Source organism: Mytilus galloprovincialis, chromosome 2 (genome assembly GCF_965363235.1).
Source record: "Mytilus galloprovincialis chromosome 2, xbMytGall1.hap1.1, whole genome shotgun sequence".
In the NCBI taxonomy this organism is placed as follows: domain Eukaryota; kingdom Metazoa; phylum Mollusca; class Bivalvia; order Mytilida; family Mytilidae; genus Mytilus; species Mytilus galloprovincialis.
In genome coordinates this window covers 93,974,150-93,997,524 of record NC_134839.1, presented here as the reverse complement: position 1 = coordinate 93,997,524, position 23,375 = coordinate 93,974,150, and the positions used below count along the sequence as shown (strand labels likewise).

General features: G+C 30.7%; 2 protein-coding genes across 2 annotated transcripts in view; one reads left to right on the top strand and one right to left on the bottom strand.

Moving 5' to 3' along the window:
- The window catches only part of LOC143064921 (DNA mismatch repair protein Mlh1-like), a 144,203-nt gene that overhangs the window by 48,016 nt on the left and 72,812 nt on the right, over positions 1–23,375 (bottom strand). The window lies entirely within an intron of this gene.
- On the top strand, positions 16,287–18,179 carry LOC143062458 (glucose-dependent insulinotropic receptor-like). The gene is made up of 2 exons (XM_076234149.1): positions 16,287–16,416; positions 16,616–18,179. Exon 2 carries the CDS (start codon positions 16,751–16,753, stop codon positions 18,131–18,133), a length of 1,383 nt encoding a protein of 460 aa, XP_076090264.1. The 5' UTR covers positions 16,287–16,416; positions 16,616–16,750; the 3' UTR covers positions 18,134–18,179.

Here is a 23,375-nt window from a genome sequence, read left to right as displayed (position 1 = left end):
AAAAGCAATCAAATGTATAATAATGTAATGACATCAAATTATGTCCCATTTTCATATATTAGTAATTATATTCTTCTTTGAATCTAAATGTCATGGCAATCGATAAAGCCAAACAAACGTTGCTTGGCACAAATTTTAAAACTTTTTTAAAAATTTTGTCAGAATAAAGGTTCTCTTTCTTGAATATTTCGTATCTATATATATAGATTTTTTATTATAAGATTACTTTTGCATGGTTTGCATCTGGTTCCATTTAAAAAAAAAAATTAATGTCAAGAATGCAGTTTTGAGCAAAAGACAAGAAAATATTTAAACCAATCAAGAAGTCAAATGTCACATGGCATTTTTAATCCAAATAAAGTAAATTAAGGGAGGGAACAATCAATTGAATAAAAATTCAAATTGATTTTTTTTAGTACCAGTGAGAGCCATCATACCATTTAGGTAGGGTTGTCACACGTAATATAATTAGGAGATACCTCATGAACTATAAATCAAGAAAAGTTTAGTCACAATAACACTAGTGCTTTCATACTAATGACTGATTTACATTATGCATCAGTAGGTCTAAGTAAAGGAAGGTACTAGTTTAATACTATAATACACTCATGAATTATGAGCCCTATATTGAAAAAATATGTTTTTGTTTTTGTCATCTTTTCTATTTTTGCAGTTGTCTTGACTATAGAGGTTATTACAAAGGACAACTGAAGGTGTAATTTTAAACTACAGTCAAAAATATACCAAAGGTTTATAAATCATCTGAAGACTACAGAATGTGACAAGCTGATACTTATCAAACAAAACATTACTTTGTTATGCTCCCACTGGACATAATAATAAGTATTAGGTCATAAACAGAAAACATACAGATTATCAGTTTTTTTTCTACAGATTGATATTTAAATATGTGCTATAAAAAACTACTATTTAAGTAAATAATCACAGCTAATAACCTCAGAAAGCATCATAATGAGGCAAGCTAGAAGTTTTTACAAGAAATTACAGGTCATGCTTAGGATGTCCTACTCCTATTTCAAGTATACAAAAACAGGTAGTACTAGTGTCTGACAGATTAAAAAGCACAAACATGTAACAACTCATCACTAGTAAGCTGCTATCCAAATATTAAGTAGTTCTGTTCAGTAGTATATATATACTAGTATGAGAAGTTCATTTAACATATTGAAACTTTCAAACCCACACAAATTTTGACATCCAAAAAAGTGCTTGCATGTAATAACTCATCATCGTCAATCTCCTGACATAATATGAAGACAATCTGTTCAGAAATACATGAGAAAAGTGTAAATATTTGTTGGACTAACAGAATAGTGTTTGGCAAAAATTGATGGAAAACAACAAGGTGAATGCAATATAGTTCCCAATCCACCAACTTTAAGGGGTAGCTAAGATGTATACAGAGGCAACAAAGATATCTGCTATCATCACCATATTCCAACAATACCAATAACATTAAAATATGACCAAAGACAACCACTGCTTACGTTCCAGATATGGGACGGCACATGAACTTGTAAGGGGATCAACCTAGTTTTAAACAAGAGTGTCCATGCTGAAATGTCTCCCCTTCTTTACTAATCATTGATATTATGTTGATAGACCTAAATATAAAGCTTTATTACAACTGTCACATAAACTCAACATTAACCAAGAAAATGAAACATTGATCAATGAACCATGAAAATGAGGTCAAGGTCAGATGAACCATTCCAGGCAGACATGTACAGCTAACAATCTTCAATACAACAAAGATAGTCGACTTATTGCTTATAAATTAAGAAAAACAGATCAAAACACAAACACTTAACACTTAGCAATGGACCATGAAAATGAGGTCAAGGTCAAATAAAACCTGCGTAACAGACATATAGATCATAAAATATTCCCATAAACCAACTATAGTTGACCTAATGCATAAAGTATTAGAAAAATAGACCAAAACTCAAAAACTTAACTTTGACCACTGAACCATGAAAATGAGGTCAAGGTCAGATGACACCTGTCAACTAGACATGTTCACCTTACAATCATTCCATACACCAAATATAGTAGACCTATTGCTTATAGTATCTGAGATATGGACTTGACCACCAAAACTTAACCTTGTTCACTGATCCATGAAATGAGGTCGAGGTCAAGTGAAAACTGTCTGACGGGCATGAGAACCTTGCAAGGTACCCACATACCAAATATAGTTATCCAATTACTTATAATAAGAGAGAATTTAACATTACAAAAAATCTCAACTTTTTTTTTCAAGTAGTCACTAAACCATGAAAATGAGGTCAAGGACATTGGACATGTGACTGATGGAAAGTTCATAATATGAGGCATCTATATACAAAGTATGAAGCATCCAGGTCTTCTATCTTCTAAAATATAAAGCTTTTAAGAAGTTAGCTAACGCCGCCGCCGGATCACTATCCCTATGTCGAGCTTTCTGCAACAAAAGTTGCAGGCTCGACAAAAATCTGCACTCTCTCTATGCTTTAAATAATGAATAAAAAAGGATAATGGAAATACCCTAACATAAAAACAGTACAATGTATCTCCTGGGCAGAATCCCCCAGAATACAGATAGAACAATATATCTCATGAATGGAATCACCTATAATAGAGATAGAACAATGTATCTCCTGAAGGGAATCACCTAAAATACAGACAGTACAATGTATCTCCGGAGTGGATTCCCTTAAAATACAGACAGTACAATGTATCTCCAGAGTGGAATCCCTTAAAATACAGACAGTACAATGTATCTCCGGAGTGGATTTCCTTAAAATACAGACAGTACAATGTATCTCCAGAGTGGATTCCCTTAAAATACAGAACAAAAGTGTATCTCTTGAGTGGAATTTCCTGAAATACAAGATAGTACACGACAGTGTGATGTATCTCCTGAGTGGATTCCCCTAAAATACAGACATGACTTTGAATTTCATGGGTGGAACCCCTAAAATACAGGACAGTACAATGTATCTACTGGGTGAATATTGTTATATAAGTACTATATATATATATATATCATATTTTTCATCAAATTGTACCTTCTTTTTCAAGTGCATATATGAAAAATTATTTAGCAAACCGGCTTATTCGTATGTTTATCCAAAATCAAAACAATTGTTTCACATTTGTCATGTCAGGACATTTTATAGCCGACTTTACAGTTTTGATTTCCCCCCATTGAAGAAGGCCATATTGTGGTTTATAATTGCTTACATCAACTTCATTTAAAATCTAGTGGATAGTTGATTCATTGGCAATCATACCACATCTCTTTTTCTATTTTTTTTATTTTATCTCTGTAAGGCTGTAAGTGCACATCACAATTTATAAAAAATGTATATATTAAACTATATTGTACCATGTAAGGATATAGTTCAGCAAAACAAGTCATAAAGGGAAGTAAAGATGTTATCCTTGATTCAATGATTGTATTTCTAATTGAAACAAATGTCTATGACATTATTTGTATAAAAAATAAAAATAAATAAAAAACAATCATTGTATAAGGAAGTAGACTTAGCCATACATATTTGCTTTAAAAAATGTATATATATGAACATAAATTAATAAAAATAGATTTTTAAGGTATGAAAATAACCTCTAGCTATCAACAACTTCAAAAGAAAATTCATGCTTAATCAAAGGTAAAAAAGTTGATTGTTTCCAAATCGAGGAACACTATGTCAAAAAGTTTTGAGCAAACCTTGACATTAAGGGTTAAGGATATGACAATGATTTATGTGATTAATTCTAAATCATTGTACAGCACGCATGTTGTACCTACTGACATATCGCTAAAAATTTCATTGTGAATACTTAATTAAAATGTTTGGTAGGAAGGCAATTTATGAGAGTTTGCATGGATAATGCGTTGCTGAGATGATAAAATTTATTAATCAGAGGCTCGAGTTCAGTCTATATCATGTTTCATCAAAGTTTGATTATGTCTTATAAAATGAAAATGATATTTGACAATTGACCTATCAGAAACATTGACTGATTGTTGATTGCTTACCGTTCAGTAGCAAATATTTCATGTATGTTTAAGATGAAAACAAATTAACAATAAACAAAGTAGTTAAGTCCTGTAACAGAAGACTTCTGAGATGAAGGATTTGGGAAATTTGGACTGCTACTGGAAAATGAGGGTACACAATGTATATTCAATTTGGATAGTCAGAAAGAAATTTTGCCTTCCAATAGGCCATCTGCCAACCCCCTGAGAGTTGTTGCAATAGTTCTTAATATGCAGTCTCTTTAAAAGAGGCATCTGACAGAATAACAACTACCTACTCAAAACATTTTCCATAGTCAGTACAAAGGAGATTTTTGGTAAAGGTTTTTCAGTTTTCATTATTTAGGCCAATCAGGAAGCTCAGTACAGCAGACATTAATGTCTTTAATTTTTGTTAAGGTTCCATGTACCATGTAAGCTGTTATATGGTTCATTTTCTTCTTCGTTGAATATTAATACAAATAACCAGAGACACAGAGACACAGAGACACTGGGTAGACAATGACAAAACAACCAAGTAACATACCTTAATTGAGAAAAGTCACCTATTGGTCCAAATATAATGTTAACATTGTTTGGCATACAGGCAAGATTGAAAAGAAATTGGCAATATAATATGCTTCAATGCTATTTAAAGAATAAAAAAATTGTAAATTGGTTAGCAAATGATAAACACACGATTCTGATATAAATATGTGTGTGTTTAAGCACATAAGATACAGTAGTAGGGGGAGGTAATTGTGTTTTATAACATTGTCATATTGCTGACAGAAAATAATCACTTAAATCCAGAAAATGAGGTTGTCCTTATTTTAAAAACTAACACATTGACACATTTATTCTTTGAAGGTTGAATATGTAGTTACTAAAGAAAATTAAATAGTCTATAAATTTTCTATGCTTTAACAAACAAATAATTGCATACCAGTAATTAGGAACCGTTTAAATTTGATATAACGGTATACATGCTAGATAGCATGAATACCTACATACTAAGGAATGTTAAATAGGATGTCCTAGGGCAAAAACTTCAGCAACAATTTCTCTAACTTATATATGATGTTATAACTTTATACAGCAATTGTTCTATTGATTATTGTATTCTGTACAACTGTTTATGATTGCAGTATAAAGATTACAGTAGTGTAAAAGAGGGACAAAAGATACCAGGAGGACAGTCAAACTCATAAATCGAAAAACAGACAACACCTGGCTAAAAATGAAAGAAGACAAACAGACAAACATTGGAACACATGATACAACATAGAAAACTAAAGAATAAGCAACATGAACCCCACCAAAAACTAGGGGTGATCACAGGTGCTCTGGAAGGGTACCCCTACACCTAAGCAGATCCTGTAAACTGACTTGACAACAAGAATGCACATGCTGCCATGTTAAGCATGTCTTCTCTAATATATCAAAGTATTCAAATAAAAGGTTTCCAACAGATCCAAAAAGCACTGAAATATTACAGGTTGCATTTCTGAAAAAATTGTCAATGCAATTTCCCATAGGAACTCCTTTTACGGCTTAAACTGTACCACTTTTACTATGAAGTTTTGAAATATTTTTTATCCTAGAATTGAAATTCTAGTGCAGCATATTTTCAACATTTATATGCCCTGAACTTTTCAGAGTTTAAACTAACATTAATTTTTCTTTACTACCCCTACCTCGAATGAAGGGTTACCACAGATTTCAATGTAAACAATATGCACATGTATATTTACTGGTAACATTCCCAAGTTATGTCTATAAGATGGAACACAGAGACAAACTGGGAACCAGTATGCAAACAAGATTTATTTTCGATGAATATTCTAAATCTCCCCAAAAGAGGCGTGGTTTGAGAAACAGCTGTATTTACAAAGTGCAACCTACAACTGAAAAGATTGTCAAGCTAATGACCAAACATGAAGGCAATCTCTTCAGGTGACCAGAAAAAATGAGACAAAATGAGACAGAACAACACATTTTGTCATTTCCAAACCTCAACCTTAAATTGTCTAGTCAATACACTATCATGGCTATACCAAATAATTCATTAAGTAATTTCCCAATTCCAAGGCAACATCTTTCACAAAAATATCTTAACCAAAATGAAACTTAACCTTATTCTGCAAATGTTGATCATAATGTTATGTATCAAGATATCTTATCAATTGCTTCAGGCATTACAAAAATAAACTATAGACACAGAGATATGTCATGCCTAAAAGTTGTTTTGATGCCATTATGTTGACCAAAAGAACAGGCCTGAGTCTTGTTTTCTTACTAAGTAGAGTTGTGATAAAAAAAAAAGACATAAAAAACTCCTATATCCAAGGCACACAACAGCAAAATTCACTCAACCTTATGAAACTTTAATTTAACCTAAAATATCTTATAATATGACTATGAACAAAACATTTATAAATCAATAAATTTAAGCATAAAAGAAAAAACATATGTGATGGAATATACTTAACTTTGTTGTTAGGAAACATAAAATAAAACTGTTTGGTCTCAGTAAAGGTCATTTGTCTCTCTTGCAGTTCTTTTCAAAAATATATTTTTTTGCTTTGACTTTTTTATCATATTTCTTATGGAAATTTATCCAAATTGTGGTTGGAACTTCCTGAAGACAATTTTGAGTAAAAAAGTGCCTTAACAAAACAGACCAAACTATCCAGGAGACAATATTCTAAGGCACACATAGAGTTCAATATAGGGTAATACTTTTTTTGTAATTCTTTTCCCTCAATACATATCATTTCTACCAATAGCACTTCCAAATTGTCTTTTCTAATACAATCACCCCTCTCTATTCTTATTGAGTCCCCTATCTTTCCTGAATGGTTTCTGGTAGTTAAATATAACTTTTTTGGGAGGTTTCACCTCCAATATTCTATTTTAGCAGTGGTGGCCTTATTTGTTTGTCAGAAAATGTTTAAAATAGAATATTGTAAAAGAATGATCATAATCAAGTTTGATTTTAATTGGTCAAGTGGTTTCAGAGGTTAAGATTTAAAACTCAAATTGGTCTATGTGCATATCAAACAAAGGACAGTCTCCAACATTGAAGACGAGGATAAATATATCTTAACTTGATGCACATTTAAATACACTGTCAAATTTGCTCTAAATACTTTTGTTTCAGAAGTATAAGCCAAAATTTATGTTTTACCCCTATGTTTTTTTTTAGCAATGTATGCCATATTGGTAGGCAGGTGGGGTCATCGGACTCATTTTTTTTTAAAACAAGATACCCTTATGATGATTGTGGCTAAGTTTGGTTAAATTTGTCTCAGTAGTTTTAGGAGAAGATTTTTGTAAAAGATTAAAAAAAATTACAAAAAGATGTTAAACATTTATTATATTTAAGGGCAATAACTCCTTAAAGGGTCAGTTGACCATTTTGGTCATGTCTGCTTGTTGGTAGATCTTATTCTGCTGAACATTATTGCTGTTTACAGTTTATCTCTATCTATAATAATATTCTGGATAATAACCAAAAACTGCAAAATTTCTTTTAAATAACCAATTCTGTGGAAGCAACCCAATTACAAATTGTCTGCTTTGTCTAAAAAATTCAGGGTAGATAGATCTTCACTTGAACAATTAATCCCATGTCAGATTTGCTTTAACTGCTTTAGTTTCAGAGATAAAGCCAAAATATACATTTTACCCTTATGTTCTATTTTTAGCAATGCCGGCTACTTGATTGGTTGGCTAGATCATCTGACTCATTATTTAAACAAGATACTCCAATGATGATTGGCCAAGTTTAGTGAAATTTAGCCTAATTGTTTTAGAGGAGAAGATTTTTGTAAAAATTAACAGACTATTACAATGGATGACAGATGACAAGTTATATGAAAATCTCACTTGGCCCTTTAGATGAATGAAGATGACAATGTTACACGAGACACAAAATGAAGACAATAACTGATAAAATTGTGATCTTAAGTTCCCTGTATAAAATGGTCCCCTGTATAAAATTGTTCTTAGGAAGGAGCATAATATAAATGATGGTAATTTATCATGTATGGGTGTTTCTTTTGACATTTGGTTTACCCTGCACAAAACTCATAAATAATCAAACCACATCACCATATTCGTGTATATTCATAATAAAACATATCAGAGGGATACACTGGGAAGATGATTGCTACAAGAAACAGAAAAAATTCAGCCAAGTGCATAAAATTTTACCATGTATCAGCAATGATTCTTATGTCAGATATTGGATATTGCATACCTAAACATTAAAACATCTATGGATACAGCATAATATCAGTCATGTTAAATCAAATTTCAGCACAAGAATGACTGAAGTCAATGAACTACAGTCTTCAGATTTAGAATTTTTTTGAAGAAGAGCCTAATTTTTAAAAGTCTATTTTGGTTCATAAAACTTTATTAAAACAAAATTTTCAGTTAAAATTGAAATGATACAAGTTCTTATATAACAAATACAATAAATAAAGTGCCTTGTGGTAACTCTTCTCCATGATATATCTATTGTACTAGAACAACTTATATGTTTTTCCTTAATATCTTATATATAACTGATGGTTTATGTTAAAAATGGGTCAAATCTTCACTCTACATTGTGTAAATATTACAGTTGCATAATGTTAACTTGACACATGGCGTGTTTAAAAAAGTGAAGCAATTAAATAAAAGAACAAAAAATGAACATGAGAGGTATGTAAACCAGTACTCTGAAGGTGTTACAATGTCCCTTTACAGCTTTAGTGTTGAGAGGTATGTAAACCAGCACTCTGAAGGTGTTACAATGTCCCTTTACAGCTTTAGTGTTGAGACCTATGTACAAGCAATCACTATCAAGATGATTTGTTCTCCAACAGAGAGAGGCTAAATTCAAATGACAAAGACAACTCAGCTTCCATAACTTTCACCACAGAAAAAGTATAATCACTTGCTTTAGAGAAAAGTAAATAAACTGAGATGTTCTAGCAATATGCCTATTTCCAGGGGCAACAACTTCATAAAAAAAATTGTTCAAAGTTCTGCTTCTCACCTGTGATTGCTGCTGTCAATATTAAAGTATAATGTTGACCTAAAAGTCCATTTATCAGTAAAATAAATATTTTAAAAATTTTGCTCTGGATACTGTCTTTTGGTTCAAACATGCTTCTATTCAAATTTCATAAAAAAATCCATGAAGGTTTGACAAAGTTATTGATGTTTAAAAAAAATTATAACCACAAACTGAACCTAAATGTTAACCCTGATAATGAATCAAGGATCACTTATGCTCAACAAAAAAAGCTCAAACCAACCTCAATTTATAACTTCTTGTATGATAGTTTACCACATAATAACTGATTCAGCCAGTTCAGAAAACTAGAGGCTCTAAAGAGCCTGTGTCGCTTACCTTGGTCTATGTGAATAGTGAATATTAAACAAAGGAAGCAGATGGATTCATGACAAAATTGTGTTTTGGTGATGGTGATGTGTTTGTACATCTTACTCTACTAAACACTCTTGCTGCTTGCAATAATCTCTATCTATAATGAACTTGGCCCAGTAGTTTCAGTGGAAAATGTTAATAAAAATTTACAAATTTTATGAAAATTGTTAAAAATTGACTATAAAGGACAATAACTCCTTAATTGACCATTTCAGTCATGTTGACTTATTTGTAAATCTTACTTTGCTGAACATTATTGCTGTTTACAGTTTATCTCTATCTATAATAGTATTCAAGATAATAACCAAAAACAGCAAAATTTCCTTAAAATTACCAATTCAGGGGCAGCAACCCTACAACGGGTTGTCCAATTCATCTGAAAATTTCAGGGCAGATAGATCTTGACCTGATAAACAATTTTACCGCATGTCAGATTTGCTCGAAATGCTTTGGTTTTTGAGTTATAAGCCAAAAACTGCATTTTACCCCTATGTTCTATTTTTAGCCATGGCGGCCATCTTGGTTGGTTGGTCGGGTCACTGGACACATTTTTTAAACTAGATACCCCAATAATGATTGTAGCCAAGTTTGGTTTAATTTGGCCCAGTAGTTTCAGAGGAGAAGATTTTTCTAAAAGATAACTAAGATTTACGCAAAATGGTTAAAAATTTACTATAAAGGGCAATAACTCCTAAAGGGGTCAACTGACCATTTCGATCACATTGACTTGTTTGTAAATCTTACTTTGCTGAACATTATTGCTGTTTACAGTTTATCTCTATCTATAATAATATTCAAGATAAAAACCAAAAACGGCAAAATTTCCTTAAAATGACCAATTCTGGGGCAGCAACCTAACAACGGGTTGTCCGATTCATCTGAAAATTTCAGGGCAGATAAATCTTCACCTGATAAACAATTTTACCCCATGTCAGATTTGCTCTAAATGCTTTGGTTTCAGAGATATGAGCCAAAATCTACATTTTATCCCTATGTTCTATTTTTAGCCATGGCGGCCATCTTTGTTGGTTGGCAGGGTCACGCCACACATTTTTAAAACTAGATACCCTAATGATGATTTTGGCCAAGTTTGGTTAAATTTGGGCCAGTAGTTTCAGAGGAGAAGATTTTTGTAAAAGCTAATGACGACGACGACGGACAATGACGACGGACGCTAAGTGATGAGAAAAGCTCACACGGCCCTTTGGGCCAGGTGAGCTAAAAAGGATAGACTTTTAAGCAAATTTCTATTTCAATAGACAAAATCTTCAGCAAAAAATACTTAACATAACAAAATACAACTCAATTATTTTGTAACTTCATATGATATGACTATACTACGATTATTTTATGATATGATAGGAAAAAGGTGTGGAAAACTAAGATTTCTCTTGCCAAGGGTTTTAACTTCGAAACAAAAATTCCCGACCTGATGGAAACTGTAGTAACTTCTTATAATATCCAAATAGAAATAAATGTGCAATTTAAAGAACAAAAACAGATAGATGGACAGGTAAAAATATATTAACCATGTAACTCGGTTGCTATATACTTATTTAGTTATGACCAAGCCCATTAACATGTGACAAATCATAATAAATTGACATGTAAATATCATATTAAAAGGTGATTAAAGGAGAAACTCAAGGTTTTTTTTATAGGTGGTCCTTTGCCTTTAAACTCTGGAAAACCTATGAAACTACCTCAAAAAATAAATTAAACACAACATGCATTGCAGAACAAAGGTTTCACTGTAATTTTTACCCTGAAATATCATCACAGAATGCTCAATATTCTGTGATGATAGCTACTCCTTTGAATTTTTTTTCCAATCTCCTGATATTCTTAAAATTAAAAAAATATACCAGAAATACTGTGGATTCATTATTATTTGTGGGGTAACAAATTTGGTGGATTTCATTGGTACAGGTGAACCACAAAAAGTAAATGTTCAACGAATGACAAATTTGTTAAGACTTGTATGCAGACTGTGGCAAAACCACAAAATTATATGTCCAGGAATATGAAAGTTTTCCTTTATCCACGAAAATAAATGTATCCACAGTATGTGTTCCAAGTTGAACAGATTTAAATCTAAGAAATATCTTCTTCTAACATGTGCTTCCGCTAAAATATACATTGGAGCAATCAAATAAGATTTGAAATGGCAACATTTAACATTAAGGAACTCAAATTCATGTCAGTCACCAAAAAGGGAATTATAATGATTGACAAACTTAAATACATCATTTGGTTATAACTAACTAAAGGCTGTGCTGCTAATCTAGGTATATATTCATTGTCAACTATGAACTTTCTCCAACATTGTAAATTAGAATTTTGTTTTAAATGGTCTTGTATTGCTGATAGTTCTTCTCTTTACAATTTCCCTTTATCATGTTTCGTTTTTGTCCAAACACCAAAAAATGGCAATCCCTCCTATATAAAGAGTCTACTTGAAAACTTCAGCAAAATTTGAGTTATCTGTTATTTGTAGATATTGTCTTGATGACCTATTGCATATAGTGTTAGATAATAAGATCATAGCTCAAAAACACAACTTTGACCACTGAACCAAGAAAATGACATGTACACCTTAAAATCATTCCATACACCAAATATTATAGTAGACCTACTGCATATAGTATAAGAAAACCTACCAAAACACAAAAACTTAACCTTGTTCACTGATCCATGAAATGAGATAAAGGTCAAGTGAAAACTGTCTGACAGGCATGAGGACATTGCAAGATACACATATACCAAACATAGTTATCCTATTACTAATAATAAGAGAGAAATTAACATTCAAATTTTTTTTTTAAAGTAGTCACTGAACCATGAAAATGAGATCAAGGACAATGGACATGTGACAGACTGAAAAGTCCTCTAATGATTTTGTTCATGGGAGGACTTATTGGTAGATCTTGTCTTGCTTATCTTTTTGTAACTAAAAGGTTTCTCTCTATCTGTAGTGGTTTTCAAGATAATTGACAAAAATGAATAAAATGGTTAATTAAGTCATTTTAAATGGGAAATAACTCCTACAAAGTGTTCTGCCAGTTTTGATGATAGGTCTCTTCAATCTGAACATTTCTTCTACTGTCAAGAATTCCTCTATTAAAAGTATTGTTCAAGAAAACAGATAAAACTGGCATTTTACCACAATGTTCAGTTTACCACAATGTTCAGTTTGCCACAATGTTCAGTTTACCACAATGTTCAGTTTATCACAATGTTTAGTTTACCACAATGTTCAGTTTACCACAATGTTCAGTTTACCACAATGTTTAGTTTACCACAATGTTCAGTTTACTACAATGTTCAGTTTACCTCAATGTTCAGTTTACCACAATGTTCAGTTTACCTCAATGTTCAGTTTACCACAATGTTCAGTTTACCTCAATGTTCAGTTTACCACAATGTTCAGTTTATCACAATGTTCAGTTTACCACAATGTTCAGTTTTTCCGCTGTTTTGGTTGAATGGCCGGTTATAAAGTTTTGATAAGATTTCCTTTGCATTTTTATCTTTGACAATAAGTTTGCTCAAGTAAAAGTTATCAATTAGGTATGATCTATAAGAAACTGATGAAATGGGGATATGTATATCCTGTTTATAATGTTGATTTTGAAATAAAAATAAATACAATATGAAGGAGTTTTTCCTGGTATCTAACATTTATATTTCAGTGGTATAAATGCACTTGTATAGTGACGGTGGCTTGGAATTCTCTGATTGTGAAAATAAAGTATATTTTGTTATTTGATTTTTTTTATATGTTATAAAGGGTCTTCATGGTCTTCGTACAACATACTATATGTTATGGACTGTTTTTATTATTGAAGGTTGAACAGTTACTTACAATTGCTTACATCCACTTCATTTGAACTTTGGTGGATAGTTGTCTCATTGACATTGTGACCTACAAGGCATATGTTTTTCTTATTGACAAAACAAATTGAATAAATTCCTAATACGCACGTACTGATATCTGACAACCTTGTGTCTTATGACTATATTATGGCATGTAACTTGACAGGTTTTATAATCCTTTGTCATTTATAAACTCTAGGACCAAAATATGTAGATTTATCATTCAACAAAAATAACCAATACATGTAGATGTAAAAGAAAGAAAAAATATATGCTAGATTAGGAAACACTATGACAAGTTACATGACCAAGGAAAAACAATGACAAGATTCCATGACCTGGAATAGGAATAAACACCATGACAAGATTCCATGACCTGGAATAGGAATAAACACCATGACAAGATTCCATGACCTGGAATAGGAATAAACACCATGACGAAGATTCCATGACCTGGAATAGGAATAAACACCATGACAAGATTCCATGACCTGGAATAGGAATAAACACCATGACAAGATTCCATGATCTAAAATAGGAATAAAAGCCATGACAAGATTCCATGACCTGGAATAGGAATAAACACCATGACTAGATTCCATGACCTGGAATAGGAATAAAACCATGACAAGATTCCATGACTTGGAATAGGAATAAACACCATGACAAGATTCCATGATCTAAAATAGGAATAAACACCCATGACAAGATTCCATGACCTGGAATAGGAATAAACACCATGACAAGATTCCATGACCTGGAATAGGAATAAACACCATGACAAGATTCCATGACCTGGAATAGGAATAAACACCATGAAAAGATTCTAAGACTTGGAATAGGAATAAACACCATGACAAGATTTCATGACCTGGAATTGGAATAAACACCATGACAAGATTCCATGACCTGGAATAGGAATAAACACCATGACAAGATTCCATGACCTGGAATAGGAATAAACACCATGACAAGATTCCATGACCTGGAATAGGAATAAACACCATGACAAGATTCCATGACCTGGAAAAGGAATAAACACCATGACAAGATTCCAAGACTTGGAATAGGAATAAACACCATGACAAGATTCCATGACCTGGAATAGGAATAAACACCATGACAAGATTCCATGACCTGGAATAGGAATAAACACCATGACAAGATTCCATGACCTGGAATAGGTAAAAACACAGAAGTTTCAAGTACTTTAAAAAGTAGTTTGCTTTGTGCTGGTGAAATGGAAGAATAAAAGTTACAGTGAAAAACACCCATTATTTCATACGCACAAATGCCCATCAGTGGTTCAGTTGAAAGACTGTCATTTAGTGACACAGAGGTAGGGTAGAATAAAACACTGTTCCATTTGTAATTCACCATAATGTACTAATAAACCAACAAGAGTGCACACAGTGCACACACTAAAATCTTATGCCTGCTTTATGTACCATTGATTTTATGTTAAAAGTCTTAATATAAAGATAGTACACATTGCAATTATTTTGTCCAATAGCAGAGGGAATTGACCTGCATAGTGAATAAAGAAACCAATGAACAATGAAAATGATGTCAAGGTCAGATGAACCCTGCCAGACAGACATGTGCACCTTACAATAATTCCATACTTGAAATATAGTTGACCTTATTGCTTACAATATCTAGAATAAAACAATTTAACCAGCAAAACTCAACTAATGTACGTGAAAATAATGTAAAGGTCAGATGAACCCTATCAGACAGACATGCACACCTTACAATCATTCTATACACCAAATCTAGTTGACAAATTGCTTATAGTATTTAATAAACAGGTCTAATCATATAACTTTAACATTGATAACTTATCCAAGGTCAGGTGATATATAAAAAAGAAGATGTGGTATGATTGCCAATGAGACAACTATCTACAAAATACCAAAATGAAACAGACATTATAACAACTATAGGTTACCGTACGGCCTTCAACAATGAACAAAGCCCATCCCGCATAGTCAGCTATAAAAGGCCCTGATAAGACAATGTAAAACAATTCAAACAAGAAAACTAACAGCCTTATTTATGTAAAAAAATGAAAGAAAAGAATCTAGTCTGACAGACACATAGACCTTTCAAAGAAGATGTATACCAAATATACTTAATTAGGGAGAAATCACAAAACTGATTTTTTTTCACTCTAAAATATACAGCTTTATACAAATAGTTTACACCGCTAAATTTCATTCCCTATGTCTCTCATTCTACAATTTTTGTCAAAGACAAGACAAAATTATTTCCTGGAATTGTCTCATCTACAATTCCTTTTAAATGTGTATAAGGATTTCCTAGACCCTTTCAAAGATTTTCCATTACTACGTAGGCATTGTTGTCCTTTCTTTTAAATTATTCCTCAGATTGATTCCAGATGTTTTCACCAGCAAAACATTGACTTCACTATTTTCATAATTGCATTATTGATCTTTCTAGGCCAGTAAATTCAAGCAAACTAAAGAAATTATTTTTAATCCATGAGAATTGAATGCCAACTTTTATAATTTTCTACATTAAATTATTATTTTTTCATTTTTATTGACTTTCAGCTAATTAGGTGTACATAAAGTAAACCACATATAGGACAAAAAAATATTTTGTCCAGGTGTGAAAACAAAAATATTAATTACATTGTATTCCAATAATCATAAAAACTCGATTGTGAAATACTAATTTCCAATTTCAAAATAAATTAAAACAAAAGAAGCAAATAAATAAATTACATACAGAAAAGTAAGAAATTTTGTAAAACCTTGTAATCATTGTCCCAATTTAGCTCATTATAGGACATGACCGTGCCGATACTATTTATGGTAACCAATATTGTAGTGGAGTGTAAGAACAACTTTGCCTTAAGCAGATTACAAAAATAGAAGTCATAAATATATTTACGACTTGCCCCAATCAGAATTCATATATGTATTTGTATATTACATTACTGATGATAAAAGAAAGAAGTGTGAAAATGGTTGGATACTGAAAACTTGTTATACAAATATATCTAACATGTGCTAGGGAATTAAGTGACTTCTCAAGACGTTTGGTAATATAGACTTTATAAAACTGGACATACAAAAAAACTTTTTATATGGATTTCTAGTTTTTTTTATTTTGGGAAATTAATTTGAGAGTGAAAATAAATAATTTTTTTGAAACATGACTGCTTAGAGTTTTAGAGAAAGATGACTGCTTATTTTTTTTTTTTTTTTTACTTTTGAATAATTTTTACATTTATTTTTCAGCTTTTGATGTGGAGCAATCACAAAGCCATACTGTTACACCACTTGTTAAAAGGATAAAATGTTTCTAAGATATAACAATATCACAGAAATTTCTATTCTTTGAAATAAAAATCATCATGACTGTATTTCCTAGAGATGGATGACTTGTTCAAGTCAATTGATTTTGGAAATTTTGTGGATAGAACTGCAGGAACGGATAATACGGAGGAAAGCTCTTTCACATCTTTCAACTACACAACATTTCACCAAGTAGAAAATGTAACACAGTTTAATATAGGAGATTTTATTAACTTTTTGAACAATTTGACAGCTAATAATACAATAGACCCTTTCCGGAGATCAGCAGAAATTCTGTCAAAACCAGATACAATAATTACTCTGATTCTGTGCTCTTTGGCATTTTGCATAAACACAGTGTCAATTTGTGCAACATACAATATTCCAAATGGATTAACGACACATTCCAAACTAATTATTAGTTTAGCCTCTTCAGATATACTAGTGACCATTAGTGTTTTTGCTCATTTAATGATTAAAATGTTTAATCCTCTCCAGAATCCATTGTTAACTTCTTCAGCGGAGAGACTTCCATCATCGTGTCAATTTGCTTTTGTCAGTTCTCTAAATATCATGGCACATTTAATATCTCTATTGAATCTACTATTGATGGCCATTGACCACTATGTGGCCATAATGAGACCGCTGCATTATATTTACATAATGAACAAACGTAATGGATGTATAACTATCATAGTTGTGTGGCTGCTGGCAATTATTGGTGGATTTTTAAATTTTTTTACAGGAATTGCTTCATTTTCGAACCGCTCCAGTAAATATCTAAACTACTGTGAATATATCATGTATAACGATTTCTATGGAGATTACTTAGTAATAGCTTGTACGTTTTTGTGTTTAATATCAATCATTTTTATATACCTCAGAATTTATTGTGAAGTTAAAAGAATTACAAATAGAATCCAAATATTACGATATGATGAGGAACACAATTCTAAGACCCTTATAACGACACTTTTAATCATCGGAACATTCGCTATCTGCTGGATTCCAATAATTTCTTTCAATCTTGTGATAATAATTCAAATCCATCTTGATATTGAGTCTGTGAAAAAGACTTTCAAATTTTTATTGTTAGCAAACAAATATTTATATGCATTACTTCTAGTCAATTCAATATGTGACCCTGTAATTTATGCAGTGAGACTGAGAGAAGTCCAATTAGGATATTTTAAATTTCTTAAAAAAACTAGAGAACTTTTGAAGAAAAAGAAACATACAAGACGATTTTCTAGATGTGTTACTCAAATTGAAACTGAAAGAACAATAGGAATTGAGGAAAATCCCTCTGATAGTGCTTTTTCTTTTCGTGTAGTAAATAATGTTGAGGACTTTAACGAGGACACAAGTAAAAGTGAAGAAAATATATCTTCACTTTTTAGTCAAAATGAAGATAATGAAACATCACTTTTAAATATCAATCATTGTGAGTCTGTTATTTAGTATTTATTTGTTTTTATTAAAAAATTACAAATTTATAGTTATCATTGCAACTTGAAGTGTTGGAACTTGAAAAAAAATAATACACTAGGAATTTCATTGATGTCGGAAAATATCAACACCAATAAGGAAAAACAAAAAAGTAAAACATTTATAATCATTTAACAATAGTGATTTAATTCTTTTTCTTAATCTTTTGTTTTATCATTCAAATAATCTTGCTTTTATTCATTTCCTCCTTCTATTTTGGAGAAATCTTTGATATATCATGGACACTTATCAATTTGTTTTCAAATGATGCAAAATATATAAGCAAAACAAATTAAATAAAATTTCACTGACCATAAAGTAGAATACATTAAAGAGAGCAATTTTTTTTTATGATAAATGGTTACTTCCCCATAAAGTTACAAAGTATAAATTTTGTAATTAGAAACAACTCTTTCTCACCAGAATTTATTTGAAAATCATTATTATTAAATTATTTAATGTGATTTCTTAGTGTAATTTTTCAAAAACTGACAGTATAAAGAATAAAGGCAGATCGATATGGAGTGGGAATTACTAACATTCAGTTTTGTATAGACTTGATCAAACAGGGAAACACTTTGTCAGGTGCTATTTCTTACAGCATTTTGTAAAAACATATAGACCCTTTTAGAAATTAAAAATAAGATTAAAAGTTTATAATAATTCTAAAGTTTAATTTTCCGATATTTTGTTAATGTTTTTTCTATGTTAACGTAATATGAGAGTAGATAAATGTCCTTTCAAAGGTGACAAATTATTGGTCTTGATTACTCTTCCATTTATCTTATTACTATCCATCAATACTGTTTAATGGTGTTTTATTTTACCTTAACTGGTAAACAAGTACTTAAGTGAGATGGGAACTATTTCTAAGGCGTAATAGAAATCTATAAGAAAGATAATAAAAAAAAAAAAAAATATGTTTTAATTGTGTTGTTTAAAAAAAAAATTTTTAAATTGGTTTTCAAATTGCGCCATTTTTTGTAAAATTTATATATACAAAATATAAGAATGCTGTTTTTTTTTATAGATATTTCAATCAATAAGTTTTGACTTGCTTAGATTGATGATTCTGGAAGAATTGGGAAACAATACATTTAGCATGATTAGTAAGTCAATTAAAAAGGTTTTATTTTTCATTGAAATTACACATATAGATATTAATTTTAACTTACAGATAGCAGTAACATAATATTTTAATAATAAACAAAATATATACACAATAAATCAAAGTTACAGTTTCTCAATTAAAAGTAATAATTATTTAGAGTATAAATTTGAAGGCATGATCCATATTTTGAAAGGAGATAATTAAAAGAAGCAGGATTTTGCTTATTGTTGGAGATAGTACAATGACAAACAATTGCTTACATTAATGTTATTAAGACTCTGAGGATAGTTTGAATCATTGGCAATTATACAGTATGGGTTTTTGTCATTGTTGAAGACCTTACAGTTGCTAAAATTGTTCCCTTCATTTGAACTTTGGTGAATAGTTGTTTATTGGCAATAATACCACATCTCCTAATTCTATATTGTGAAAGGGGAAAAGGGTATATGTACAGAATGCTGATTTCCTCGTGAAAATTGTTTTGCATACATGTTTGCAATATTTGTGCCATATCTTTCCAACTAATTTTCTTTATTTTCATGTTATAGTATTTGCTAGAAATAAATTTAAATCTGATTGAGGAAACAAACACCAGCTTAAAAATAAACAAGTAATAGAACGATGTTTCATTATTCCTCTTTGGTAGAATTATCAGAAATATGAGACTACAGAAAATAAAATAAAAATTGTTCCTCCTTCTCTCATGTGAAATTCTAAAAATGCAAATCTATTTGTCACTGTAATATTTCTTCAAGTCACATATCTAAGGTCCTAAAAATACATACCAGTAATTAATGGATGTTTTTTTGTAAACCTCTAAGTTATTCTAATTTTGTTTTTTGATTACAAGATTAAGTTCTTGGCTTCATTTTTTATTTACACAAGTTCCACCTAAGTTGAATGTTCTAATTCATTATCTGAAAATTTTCACTAAGGAGAGAATGGAATAGTATTCATTAACAATGTTGACAACTTAGGTTAATTAGAATGAACCCTTTAAGCAGCATAAAAGCCATTGAGTACTACTTGGATTCAAATGATGTTTCTCTATGTCAACTGTAGAAAACGTCTCCTCTCCTTACACAAGATGGTTCACCACTGAATACACTATTTGCTATATATAAATTGAAACCAGAATTATAATATAATCAAATTATCCTTGCAGACATCTTATTTTTCCTCCTAATTCTGACCAGACTGTTGACCTGAACTAATTTTGTCAGGAAAAATCAATTTCTTTTCTTTCAGACTTTAAAACGAATTATTGACAAAAAAATATATGAATTCAATGAATGAATATAACTTAAATAAAAATAGCCAGATAATTTTTATTTCAATTAAATAAATAATAATAAAAGAAAGGTTATTTTAAATTTCATTTTTCAAAAATTAATTTTATGTTATGTTTATCATATTTTAAAATAAGACAGCAAGTTAAAAACTCTTCAATCATTATAACATGCTTGACAATGTTATAGGAATATAATTGCTCTATGTACACATATATGTCCTTCAAACTAGTCTATTTTTTCTGTGTCTGAAAATTAATTAAACATCTTATTTAACAGTTAACATTATCATTACACTCTCTAATGTTTTTTTTTGGTTTTCTTTAACATTTCTTTAGTTTTTTCCTAACAGATGTTTATTTTCTTCAAACTTTTCCTTTTCATTTAGTATCATTTACTAATTAATGAAGTAATAAAATTGACAAATACAAGGAAAAATGTATTCTTTTTGCTTGTATTAGTTTACAAAATATCTTATTTATATTCAAATCCAGAAAAAAAGTGACTTTAATAGGAAAATTAGAGTACATTTTTTGAAATTGAAAAGAATTTTAAAGAAAAATGAAGATTCATAGTTTTTTTGTAGAAAAAGAAAGTCCTGAAATACTTTTGTTGTACTTGGTTGTAGTTTAAATTCTCTCAAATTCCAAAAATCCCTTAGACTTGCATTAAAAAAGCGTTGTTAGTTGAAAATTTCATAATTATTATACTAAATCAGTATATTTAAAACAAAAACAAAAACGGAAGAAATATTTAAATGTCGATATTATCAGATACATATATACATTTATGCCTCAGATATTATATACATATATAAAAAAACCTATATGCAATTATGCACTTGAATTAGCCTACTGCAATGATATTCATATACATGCACATTGACCTATATTATATATTATTTATAGGCATTACAAAGGTGACCTTGATATTATATTTTTCTTTTAAAAGATGTAACCTTCAAAATATTTTTACATGATTAAAAAACCCAGTCTTATTTATAAATGATTAATTTTCAAAATTTCAAAAAAGACAACAAATTAAAATTCACTGAAAAACGCCCATTGGATTTATTTATATATTTATCTTGACTTTAATTAAATTTATTTGAACATGTTTCTCTATGGCATTAAATGTACCCTAAAAGTCCCTTGTTAATTTCATTGATTAAAAATTCATTAGCAGTCAACCATTTATTTAAAAATGCAGAGCCCCAATAGCACTGCTGTAAATGTGATCTCAGTAACTGCAGTTACATATATCCAAAGATGGCGAACGATGTTTCTGGTAAATATTTCTTTTGTCAATTTTGTAATAATAATGTATTATTCTTCGGTATTTCGTGTCTTTGTTAACGTATTATTAGATTTGAACCTCAAATACTACATGTTTGTTTCATAATTCAATCGCTAGATGGAGAAAACAGCCATCTAAAATATCATGATGATATGGGTAACTGAAATTTATAAATTGTCAATGATATAAGTAACTGGAAATATTGATATCCGTAACTGGTTTTATTTCTAAACAATTCAATCCTGTTTGAAGTGAAATAAATGTCTTCGGTTATTAAAAGTGTAATAAGCATGAATCAGAATTGTTCTTCAAAGTCTTTAAAATTATTATGTGAAAATATTGATCAAGCTTCCAATTCTGTATTTCTATATAGACAGCAGTATGCATAGCGAGGTAGAGGACGGAGATTTGGTAACTTATTACAGCTGAAATATAAGTAAAATTGGGAGCGGATGGTCATTTAGCAAATGAAAAAATCTAAATGTAAAACAAACCAAACGAATTAACAACTGCCATATTCTTGATTTGATAATAGCATTTCCTTAAGAAGAAAATGGTAGATTAAACCTGGTTTTATATAGTTAGCTAAACATCACACTTGTATGTGAGTCGCATAGAATTTTATTATATTAACAACAGTTTTTTAGCAAAGCAAACAGACATGATAGTTTAGATTATCAAAATTTGGGGTACAATATATCACAGTCAACATTACTTTAAAATCTATATCACTATAAAACTAAATTTAAAACTATTCAAACAGAGAAACACAAAATGGCATACAACCACGTTAAAGATAAAGTTCATAAGCCAAATGTGAAGGCAAGAGTACAAAAAGACTATAGCACAGTAACACAACGGCGGTATGTATGAATACTGAGCCACCCCAAAAAAAATTAATCAAACAGTATAAACATAGAGAAAAGGTTAGCAATTTTGTTTTGTCAAATAACAATAGCACAATACCAAGTACACCAGATGATAAATTACAAGTACCTAAACACTACATTTCAAGACCCTTAAGAGTGACATTGGGATTGGAAAAATGGTCTCTATTTGTCTACCTCCCCTTACACCATATCCAAAGTAGGTCGTCTGTTTTGCTGTGTGAAATGCAAAAGTACTCATCCACGGTCAAAATGGGACATTAAATCAGATGCCTCGTGAAGAGAGAATTCTTTGAGGGGTCATAGATGGCATTGTGACAAAAGACAAACTTCCAACCCAATCCAATCTGCCATTTGTGGCAGTCCAATTTTATTAGACCTTCATCAAGGACAGCCCTTGATGCAAGACTTACAGGTCTATTGTATCTATATTTTTTTTACTTTTTCTCCTCCTGAACATACACATAATTAAAAGAAGATGTGGTACGAGTGTTAAATACAATAGGTAGGTCTCGTAATGAAGGCCTTCCATGCTGATGGTCGGGGGAATTTGGACTATCACTAGAAAATTAAGGTTTATTGGATAGGGACAAATTTTGCCTTGAAACAAGCCACCAACAGACCCCTCAAAG

Excerpts from the sequence above, each read along its gene's own strand:
- LOC143062458 (XM_076234149.1), top strand. The coding sequence starts at position 16,751 with ATGGATGACTTGTTCAAGTCAATTGATTTTGGAAATTTTGTGGATAGA.